General features: G+C 49.6%; 2 protein-coding genes across 2 annotated transcripts in view; both read right to left on the reverse strand.

The window, feature by feature from the left end:
• The window catches only part of LOC102038430 (olfactory receptor 4D9-like), a 7443-nt gene extending 6521 nt beyond the window's left edge, over positions 1-922 (reverse strand). Inside the window, exon 1 of the mRNA XM_005429596.3 lies at positions 22-922. Within this exon, the coding sequence (XP_005429653.3) occupies positions 22-922 (901 nt within the window). The remainder of the gene's footprint in view (positions 1-21) is intronic.
• A 4494-nt stretch (positions 923-5416) lies between these two features.
• SDR39U1 (short chain dehydrogenase/reductase family 39U member 1) lies at positions 5417-10953 on the reverse strand. The gene is made up of 6 exons (XM_005429567.2): positions 10937-10953; positions 10338-10444; positions 9927-10009; positions 8793-8914; positions 7610-7753; positions 5417-7394 (listed from the first exon to the last, which is right to left on the reverse strand). The coding sequence occupies exons 1-6, from the start codon at positions 10950-10952 to the stop codon at positions 6979-6981; spliced, it is 888 nt and encodes a 295-aa protein (XP_005429624.1). The 5' UTR covers position 10953; the 3' UTR covers positions 5417-6978.
• Positions 10954-10971: the final 18 nt, after the last annotated feature.

Below are 10971 nucleotides of genomic sequence, written 5' to 3' on the forward strand. Positions count from 1 at the left end.
GAAATATTTTCCCCAGTGTTCTCCTGATGGCCTTTTTCATCTCAGTGTTTCTGAGTGTGTAGATCATTGGGTTTAGCATTGGAGTGACCACAGTGAAAACAACAGAGGCCACCTTGTCCCCAGGGGATTTCTTATAAGGCTGGGCATAGGTGAGGATGCAGGGGATGAATATTAAGCTGACAACAGTTATCTGTGTTCCACAGGTAGACAGAGCTTTTCGCTTCCCTTCTGTGATGCACGTCCTTATCTTCAGCAAGATGACAATGTAAGAAATAATCAAGATGACAAAAAGGCTGATGAGGATCACTCCACTGTTAAACACCATCTGTAGCTCAGCCATGCGAGTGTCAGTGCAGGCCAGTTTGATGACTTGGGGGACGTCACAGTAGAAATTGTCCAGTACATTTGGGCCACAGAATGGCAGCTGGAGGAGAAGGCCAGTTTGTGTAACAGAATGAAGAAATCCACCCAGCCATGCAGCTGCCACCAGCCCTGTGCAGGTGTTCCAGTTCATGATGGACAGGTAGCGCAGGGGCTCACAGATGGCCACGTAGCGATCCACCGTCATGGCCAGGAGCAGAAATGCCATTGCACCTGCAATGAAATGGAAGAAGAACATCTGGAGGAAACACTGGTTGAAGGAGATGACTTTGTGCTGGGTGAGGAGGTCTGACAGCAGCTTGGGAGTGTTGACTGAGGAATCACTGACGTCAAGGAAAGCGAGGTTGGCCAGGAGAAAGTACATGGGGGTGTGGAGGTGGTGGTCCACAGCCACAGTGGCCATGATGGTGAAATTCAGCAGCCAGGTTATCACATAGATGAGAAAGAAGATCACATAGAGACAATACTGCACCCTATGGCTCTGTGTCAGGCCCAACAGGACAAATTCTGTCACAGTGGTGGTGATGTTCTTTGATTCCATTCTTTATCCCTGCACAAACAAGAGCAGTAAAGATTACTGTAAATGTGTGTTGGACTATAGAATTATTAAAACACAAAACCATAGAATAATTTATGATTAATCCAGGAGGGATTTCTGGAAGTCATCAAGTCTCACCAAACTCTATGGACTGTTCAAGTACATAACCAGTCTTACAGAGAAAAACCAAAAAAAGCAAAACAAAACAAAACCAAAAAAAAAAACCCAAAACAAATTCCCTTACATTCAGTGAGAACTTAGGATGTTCCAATTAGTGTCTGTTGCCTTTCATCTTATTGTTGTACACCTCCAGGAAGGCTCTATCTCCTCTGTATCCTCATCTCATCAGCTAGTTATACACAGAAATCAGGTTTTCCCTCAGCCTTCTCTTCTGCATGGGTGAACAAACCCAGTTCTCTCAGCCTCTCCTTGAATGCCATGTGATCCAGCCCAGTGATTAATTTGGAGACCCTCCAAGGATGTCAGTCCAGTGTATGTATGACTGTACTTCTTGCCCTGGAGTGCTGGTCTTGACCCACTGAGGAGGGGTGGGATCAGTTCCCTGCACTAAGGAGGGATGGGATCATTTCCCTGCAGCAGCTGGGCAGAGACCTTTGCTGGCAGAGCTGAAGCTGCCCCCTTCTATGACAGAGGAACACATTCCCATCTCCTATTCAGCTGCTTGTCTGCCAGGGTCATTATCTGTGGAAGAGGTTTTGCAGTGACTTCTGTGAGCCAGAGAGAAGTTTGAGAAAAGGATCCACATTTACCCCTGAAAGAATTTCCTACCAAGGTCATTGACATAGAAACCAAGAAAGAAAGAAGGACAAATAAGAGAAACCTGCAACTGCCTATTCTAATGAGCACTTTGTCTGAGTGAGTAAAGTGTAAACTTATGAGTTTTGTAAGAATGTATAAAAAGCCTGCATGCCATAATAAAACTGGGTTTGAAGCATTCTGAAAATGGAGTGTTGCTTTGTATTGCCTCCATCTCAACTATGACAATTATCTACAAAGCTGCTTCCTGGCCTCTAGCCTCTGCTGATTGCACAGGCTTGTCCTTTCCCAGATGCAGGATGACATAATTACTTATGTCAGACTTTATAACGTTCATGCCAATCTATTTCTCCAAACTGCCCCTACAAATGCCAGCCCTGCCTTCCAGTGTACTGACTACTTTCCTCATTTTGCTGTCCTCAACAACTCCTATCACCACATGAATTTGTGTGAAGTCCCTCTCTATTTCTCTTGTAGGCCACTTCCTGGTGGAGGAAGGCTGCTGAAAGGTTTCCCCAGAGCTTTCTCTTCTCTCCATACATTAAATAACCCCAGCTCTCTCAGCCTGTTCTCACAGGGGAGGTGCTCCAGCCTCCTGACCATTTCTGTGGCCCTCCTTGGATCAGCAGGTCCATGGTCCATTTGTGGAGGTCCATGTGCTCCTTTAGCTTGGGGCTCAGAGCTGGACACCATTCTGCAGGTGGGGTTTTAGGAGAAGGGAGTTTTTGGGCAGGATTATCTCCCTGGACTTGCTGGCCATGCTGCTTTTGATGCAGCATGTGAGTGGACGTTGAGAGGACACACTGAGTTTTTCATCCACCAAACACCCTTAAAGTTCTCTGCATCACAGTCCTTCAAACTTCTTTTCAGTCAGATAAATGGCAATGGATAAATGAGTTAAAAAACACAGTGTCTCAAGTTTTAGAAAAAGAATGTTGTAATATTCAGTGAATTTGCAGACACTGTGGGGAAGTTCTAAGAGAAGATGGCAGCTGCTGACCTGCACCCACAGCCCAAGGTGACAGAGCCATTTCCCTGATGGGAAGTTACTGCCTCTACTTGGCTGCTGAAACAAAAATCTAATTTCTTACAATAAACCACAACTTTTTTATTTTCCCCTATAAACTGTTAAACTATTCCCAAAATGGAATTTCAGAGAACTGTAGAAACATTGCACATTCCCATTGCCTCTGGTGAATACTCTGCAGGGATACTGTAATTTTTCCCCATAACAGTTTCCTCCTTAGTGTCAGTGACTAATTCCATTTTAAATCCTTATATACTTAATCCTATTTTCTGCTTGAAAATTGCAGATTTTTTCCACAGATCCAAAAAGGAAAACCACTTATGGTAGGAAATAATATTTTCTAACAATCCACAGTTAATGCTGTGAATTCTTTGTTCTCATTTCCCATTAAAAAAATCCTATTTTCACAGAAGCTTGGGGGAGAGAAAAAGCAATTTGCTTTCAACTCTAATCCAATTTTTCTCTTTTGCCTCAGTAATCTCCCTAACACAAAAGACTGAGCTCCAGCAAAAACCTGAAATACAGAAATGCTGAGACAGGTATGATTCATGCCTGCCTTCCCTCAGACATATCTCCCAACACATGGGGAGTGTCTCTGAAGCTGACTCTGTTAAGTAAGATTATATATTAAAAGTGATAAACAAGCATTTTCAGGTCATTTTCTCTTTCACAGTATAATCATTGCCACTGGCAGCATGTGGAATTATACATCCTTTCCAGTATTTTTAGCAGAAAGAGCAAATACCTTCAGCAAACTCCTGTTTCTGTGATCCAACTTCACACAAGCTACAAGAAGTCATTCTCAAATTACAGGATAAAACAGCACAGCTCTACTCAGAGGAGATGATTGCAAACCTACCTCCACCAGAAGACTCCAACAACTTTCCCTTGTAGGATTCATGATGCCTTTGTTAAGGGAAATGATGGGATTCAAAAAGAAAGCAAAATCCCAAATCACCTTGCACTTCTGGTCATTCAAAAAAGAATAACAATAATATAATTAGCAAAACTAGATTTTGTCACCGTGGGGCTAATTAAAAAGTTCTTGTGGTGCTTCATGTCATGTGCATCAGGACCACGTGCAGATGAAGGAACCTTGTGATAATTGGAGCAGAACTAAAATGGGAATTTTCATGGTAGTGTAGTCACTCTTCCCCTTTCAAGATGAAAAAATGCAAATTATAACTCTCGCAACCACAGACTCTCAAATTGTAACTCTCCCAACCACAGACTCTCAAATTGTAACTCTCACAACTTGCTGCCTGGAGCTTGTGTTCAACTGTGCTTTGAAATAAAAAAGTTCAGTCATTGCTACAGGATTGTTCTATCAGTGATGCCTTCAGGGCAGTGATTCTAAAACACTTCTCTGCTCCTTTACAAAGTGAGTTTTTCTGGTTATACAATAAAAACTTGGTCTACACATACACAAAGGGGCACAGATGCCAACCAGCAGGTAGAGAAACCAGAGAGGAACCTAGCCAGAGAAATGGACACTGATCCAGCTCTTCCAAGGGCTGTCCCAGGAGATCCAGCGGCCCCTGGCTGGGTGTAGGACCTGTTCCAATGGGTCAGTGGGAACAGCTTTGGGGTCAGCTCACAGCTGAGGCAGAGTTAATGCCCAGGGGATAAAGGATCCATTATGGAATGGAGGGAGAAAAGCATCTCAGATGGTTCCAAGATTTACTAGGGATGTCTAGAGGAGGAACCACACTTGTCTGGCTGTGCCCTGCTCCCGCTCAGTGCAGCCAGGATTTCCTGGGTGAGGGATCTCTATTCTGTGTGTCCATGGTGCCAGGTGCCACTGGCCTGCTTGGCCACCTGGGCACACTGAGCTCATCTTGAGCCCTGTCACCCAGCACGCTCAGGTCCTTCCAGCTTTCCAGGCCCTCTTCCCTGAGCCTGGAGCACTGCATGGATTTGTTGTGACCCAGGTGCAGGACCCAGCTCTTGGCCCTGATGAGCCTCCTACCACTGGCCTTGCCCCATGGATCCACCCAGAGCCCTTCCCACCCTCCCAAAAATACCATCCAGGCTGGTGTCTGCCAGCTTAGTAAGAGTGCACTCAACCTTCCTGTCACTGCGATACTTTCTGAAAAATCCCTTCACCAGGATTTCTTCTCCTGGCAGGATGAGAAGCCTCAGCTTCTCCATGTTTTGCTTCTCTGGAATGTGATTTGGAGAATTGTTTACCCAGCATGTGAACTGTTTTAACTTAATGACCAATCCCAGTCCAGCTGTGTCAGGACTCTGGTCAGTCATGAGTTTTTATTATCAGTCTTGTCCAGCCTTCTGATGTCTCCTTTCTCTTTCTTTAGTATAGTTTATAATCTTCTTTTAATATAATATCATAAATAATAAATCAGCCTTCTGAGAACCTGGAGTCAATTCTCATCTCTCACCCCATCCTGGGGACCCTCACAACACCACAACTGGTGACCACACCTCCCCATCCAGATCACTGATGAAAGATACTGAAAAGAACTGGTCCCAGTACTGAGCCCTGGGGAACACCAGTTCCGAGGGGCCACCAGCTGGGTTTAACCCTTCCCCACCACAGCTGGCACTCAGCTGCCCAGACTGGTTTGTACCCAGTGGAGGGTATGCCCATCCAGGCCACGAGCAGCCAGTGTCTCCAGGAGAGCACTGTGGAAAACTGAATCAAAGTTTTTACTGAAGTCCATGGTCAGTGGAAATTAAGGGGTACAAGGAAGGGAAATACCAACTTTAATTGGGGAAATCAGTGTCTTACAATTAGTGAAAGAATGTGTAAAGCAGACTAACAATACAAATGGTGCAGAACTACGACTGCTACAGAAAACTCTGAATTAAGCCTGGCTGTGTTTAATACTGTGTTGCAACTTAGCAGTCAGCCCAGAGCTAACCCCAAAACAGGGCAGCAGTGCAGATCACTCAGCTCTGCCAGAATGAGACCAAAACTCCAGGCTCAGCCTGCTCACAGATGTCACACAGATGTCTCCAGTATGTACTGAGCAAAGAGACAGGAGAGTGGGGCATCTAGACTTCACCAAGCTGATCCTTCAGCTACTCTGACTGCAGCATGGCATAAACCAGAAATGAGTGGACTGCTGTTGTTGTGGATGGCAAAGAGTAGGTCTTTATCTGCCATAAGTGTCTTTTAATAGAATTTTCCAGCCCTGGCTTACATCATAGGAGTATTTCTCCAGAAGTACTGCTACAATAAACTTCACTGCTCTGTGGACTTCACATCCTGCAACCCACTTTGGGATATGGAAGTGGGTCAAGGGAAGCATGTGGATACATTTTCTGTCACTGTGAGGTGATGAAATTGCAATTTGCTTTACAAGGGAAGAGGTACTGCTTCCCAAGGCAGACCAGGCAGCTTGGATATCCTCTGTGCCCAGTCAGGGGGAACACCCTGAACACAAGCACCACCTCATGGGACCAATAAAAGAACATCACCCTGGTCTGAGGTAAGCACAAGGAAGGCAATAGCTGAAATGTTCCTTTGGACTAAAGCTGTGACTAAAGCTCACACAGGGATGTACCACCCAGCTTTCCTGAGCTCAAGCTTAGATGGGCATTTAACCAAGGCAAAGCAGTCCAGGGGCCACAATCTGGTTGTCATCCTTTCCTCTAGAGGCTGGCAAAGCAGGGTTCTCCCTCATCCCTGCCACGGCACAAGGGTATGGAACCCTGGAAGGGTGTAACTCTTTGGATTAGATTCAGCTGAAGGTACTGAGACATCACCTTGGTACCAGCCACAAGAAAAGAGAGGGCAGGGTCTCCAAGCAATTTGTATTCAGCACCCTAAGATGGATCTTCTCCCACAACCACCAAGACCAAGAAAGAGACTTTAGCTCTTCTGCTTTGCCTGTCATCATGGGGAAAACAGGAAGGGCAACTTCCAGTACCATGGAGGAATTACAACAGCATTAGGACTGTGTCCTGCTGCCACATCTCTCAAAGAAGACATGACACCCCCAGCTGCTTTGCCAGCAGTTCACACACACCATGCTAAAGGGAAGATGGGCAATTCCACAGTCACAGTCCTGTGAGGGGCTCATGCCCTTCCCCAAATGCAGGTGATGTTAAGATTTGGGTGGCAGTAAGAGGGATGATTCCTAAACTGGGGATGCACACAGTGAGGTATGGGGGAAAGGATTGCTCACCCCTTCTGTATGTGGATGGGGAAGTGTCAAGGGGCAGGGCTCCCCTCTTTGATGGGAAGCCATGTGAGCTCACACAAACAGGGCCCAGCCCAAGTGGGGAGGCCTCAAGCCACAATGTCCTTCAGAGCTGCAGGCAGCTCAGGGAAGATGAAGCGGTAGCCGCTCTCCAGGGTGCGTTTGGGCAGCACCCTCTGTCCCTCCAGCAGCATGGCCGCCCTCTCTGCCCCAAAGACAGCCCGCACGGCCCAGGCGGGCACCGGCAGCAGCGCCGGCCGGCCCAGGGCTGCCGCCAGCTCCTGGGCAAAGGTGCCATTGGAGGTGCCAGGCGAGGATGGGGCAACGCCATTGAGGATGCCTCGCACAGACTCCTTCTCCAGGGCGTGACACACAATCCCAGCCAGGTCCTGGATGTGGATCCACGGGAAGGGCTGCAGTCCAGAGCCCATGGGGCCTCCAAGTCCCAGACGGAAAGGCAAGAGCATCTGGGAGATTGCACCGCCATCTCGACCCAGCACTACACCTGTGGGGAGAACAGAGTGACACCAGGTGCTCCTGCCCAGAGGGCAAAACCCCCATCACATTCACACCTACAAGCAGGAGAATCCTTAGAGGGCTGGATGGGAACAGGACCCCAACAAGTAGAGAGAGAGGAACTGATGCCCTTTACCCAGCTCTTCCCACTCTTGCCCCAGCAGTGAAGCAGTCACCATTAATAAGCACGATGCCCCATCTCACCTGATCTCACCACAACACCACGAGTTGGGCTCCCAGGGATGAGAGCTGCAGCCTCCCACGAGCTCACCAGGCGTGAGAAGAAGTCAAAATCCCCTCCTGCACTGTCTTCAGTGTACTCAGCTGTGGGGCTGGGGCGGTAAAAACCTGCAAGGGGACAGCAGAAAGGGGGTCAGGGTTGTATGAATGCACCAAGCCCCGCCTTCCCCATCAGACCATCTTCTCTGTCTCCAGGAGCCAGAACTCCTGTGAGGAAAGGCTGAGAGAATTGGGATTGTTCAGCCGGAAAGAGACCTAATTGCAACCTTCCAGTACCTGAAGGGAACCTACAAGAAAGCTGGGGAGAGACTACAAGGGCCTGGAGTGCCAGGACAAGGGAGAATTGCTTCAAATTTAAAGTCAGTTTAGACTGGCTTTAGATTAGGAAGAAAACCTTACCGGTGAGGGGAGGCCCTGGCACAGGGTGCCCAGAGCAGCTGTGGCTGCCCCTGGATCCCTGGAGTGTCCAAGGCCAGGCTGGACAAGGCTTGGAGCACCCTGGGACAGTGGAAAGTGTCCCTGTCATGGCACTGGATTGGCTTTAGGGCCCCCTCCAACTCACACCATTCTGGGATTCTGTGAGATCAACCACTTCCCCAGGGACATCCTCACATGAACAGCACAGGGTCTCTGATGGCAATGCTGACAAGCTTTTGGACTACCAATGTGCTTTACAGGTTTAGCAGGATGCACTAACACTCAGGCAGCCCCAAAACCCAAACAGGCCTGCAAGCAACACACTGAACTGGCTGGAAGGTGCCTGCTTCAGTATTGGGCATCCCAGAGGATAAACCATGGCAGCTTTAAAGATAAACCTCAGCTTTAAAGACTGCAGCAAGCAGGAAGTTGGAGATTATGCAGAGGGCTTCAGCTGAGACCTTACTGACACAAACTGATTCTACAGGATGCCTAAAGTATTTCACAGCAAAACACAGAAAAACTTCTGCCCTAGACAAAGCACAAGGACCCCAATTCCTCTCCAGCAGCACTAAAAGCTTATCACAGCTTGCCTAAACACAGTGACACTGATGGCAATAAAGCTGACATTTCAAGGCAAGAAGGTGCTCCTGAGGAACTGTGTTTCTGTCTGCAGGTAAGGCCTCTCCAGGTCAGCATGAGTGCTGTCTTGGCCAGGCCCAACCAATACCTACGCCAGTGACGAGGACCCAGGCACGGGGAGGCTGCTCAGCAGCAGCAATGGCTTTGGCCAAGGCCTTCGTGGTCTCCACACGGCTGCTGACGACCTCCCTGCAGAAGGCATCACTCCACCTGGGAAAGGGAGAGCCAGGGATTAAACACCTCACAGGACACCCCAGGGAACACTGCCACCAAGGGGGACCCCAGCTCACAAGCACAGGGTGACGCCTCAGGTTTTAGCTTTTCTATTTTTTAGGTTCTGTGCTGCTTTAGTGGGTGGCTCTGGGCTTCATATTAGGGGATGGTGACCTCTCTGCACAGAGTAGGGAGACAAAACAATTCCTTCTCCAGCTGAGGACCAAGAACAAATGATCCAAATCTCAGCCCAAGAGCACAAACAACATGGGCTGAAGAGAGAAAAACAAGCAGGATGGGGCTTCATGGGTTAAATCTGTGACAGACAATTAATTCCAATATGCAAACGGAGCAGAGCTTATAACAGTGAGAGACCCCGTGACCAGTGGGGCATTTTGTGACCATTTTGGTTCATCTTGGGTGTAGCCCTGGCTGGGCTCTTGTGCTGCCCAAGGTGGATCCATTGAGGCCTCCTAATAAATCCCTGCTTTATTCTTGAGCTCTGTCCATTCTCTGTTCTAGGCCAGCCTGCACAAGGCATCAAGGAGAGGTCAGAGAATTCCCCTCACCCCAGAGCAAAGGGAGGACATGTCATCTTTCAGCACAAAGGCAGGGGAACTTTGGGAGATGGTGGCTCTTCCTTTACAAGATTCTGCCTTCAGACAAAGTCAGCAAAGACACCCGAGCTGGTGCTCCTCCCAGAAGTCAAACTTTGGTTCTCATTTTGCATTAACAAATGTAGGCACGCCACCCAATGTCCTTTTGGAAATGTAGAACTAATGTTTCTGGCCTCCAGCTGCAGATCCAAGAGGGAACCTTTCTTCCAAAGGTCTCTCAGAACCTACCAGGCCCACAGAAATGTTCTGGGTACTTGAGGATGCAAATGTCAACAGATGGTTAACTCAAGGGCTTCCTGGTCATGTTGTTTCCTCCCTTTCCACATTCCCTGACAACACAGATCTGTCTTGCCTCCACCTTGTCCCAAGAGCACTATGGAACATCAAGTTACCTGCGGAAAGGGTTGAGGACATTTTCACCAGCCAAGTTGACCACAGCTTCACACAAGGGCAGCCCGGAGTGGGACAGCTCCTCCTAGGCAGGAGTGACAGAGACATCACACATCAGCCCCCCACCTCTGCTCAAGCCTTCCCTGCAAATAAGCAGAGCAGGCTCCCAAGAACTTCAGCCAGTTTCTTCCTGACATTTGCAGAGACAAGCATGAATAGAGAAGTTCTGCTTCTCGGAGCTACAGCAGTACCCATTCCAATGACTGTGACCCATGGAGCACCCAGCAAGAGGACATCCAGAAGAGCCAGACCTCCCTTGGCAGGGTCCCTCTGTGCCATGGAAAGCCAGGACACGCAGCCTGGTTTCTCAGCCCTGTCACACTCCCCCTGCTGTGACCGCTCTCAGCTCATACCCAGCTGATCCGATCCTTGCCCCCTCTTCGCGACACATGGGTCACTTGGTGCCCTCGGCTCCGCAGCAGCTGGGTCAGGGCTCTGCCCACGAAGCCTGTCCCACCACCTGGTGACAGACAAACAGACCGTCACGGCTGTGTTCCTGTGCCATCATCCCTCTGCAGCAGAGGCGCCCCGTGCCTGGGGCTGCATCACCGCAGCACCGCCCGCGCTCATGGCCAGCCTCCATCCCCGGGTGGGAAACGGCGGCCGGGCTCCAACCCAGCGGGCAGCACCCGCAATCCAGGCCCGCCTGGCCCTTCTCCAAAACTCCGTTCCGCTCAACACTCCCGCTCCCTCACGGGACCCACTCCCTCAGGCCCCCGTTCCCTCACCGGCCCCGTTCCCTCACGGGCCTCGCTCTCTCTGTCCGCCGCTCCCTCACGGCCCCGCTCCCTCACGGACTCACTCCCTCACGGCCCCCGCTTCAGACCTTCAGACCGCCCTCACGGGCCCCTTTCCGTCAGGCTCCCGCTCTCTCAGGGCCCCTTTCCCTCACGCTCCCGCTCTCTCTGTCCGCCTCTCCCTCACGGCCCCGCTCCCTCAGCCCCGCACTCACCCACCACCACCCGCATTGCCGCGCCGCGCATGCGC

This window comes from Geospiza fortis, unplaced genomic scaffold, assembly GCF_000277835.1.
Source record: "Geospiza fortis unplaced genomic scaffold, GeoFor_1.0 scaffold324, whole genome shotgun sequence".
NCBI classification, from domain to species: domain Eukaryota; kingdom Metazoa; phylum Chordata; class Aves; order Passeriformes; family Thraupidae; genus Geospiza; species Geospiza fortis.

Coding starts and splice junctions, on each gene's coding strand:
- SDR39U1 (XM_005429567.2), bottom strand. Junction 10,010..10,337: donor GCAAGGATCGGATCAGCTGG/GTATGAGCTGAG, acceptor ACTCCTGCCTAG/GAGGAGCTGTCCCACTCCGG. Junction 7,395..7,609: donor TGGTGTTGTGGTGAGATCAG/GTGAGATGGGGC, acceptor TTCTCCCCACAG/GTGTAGTGCTGGGTCGAGAT.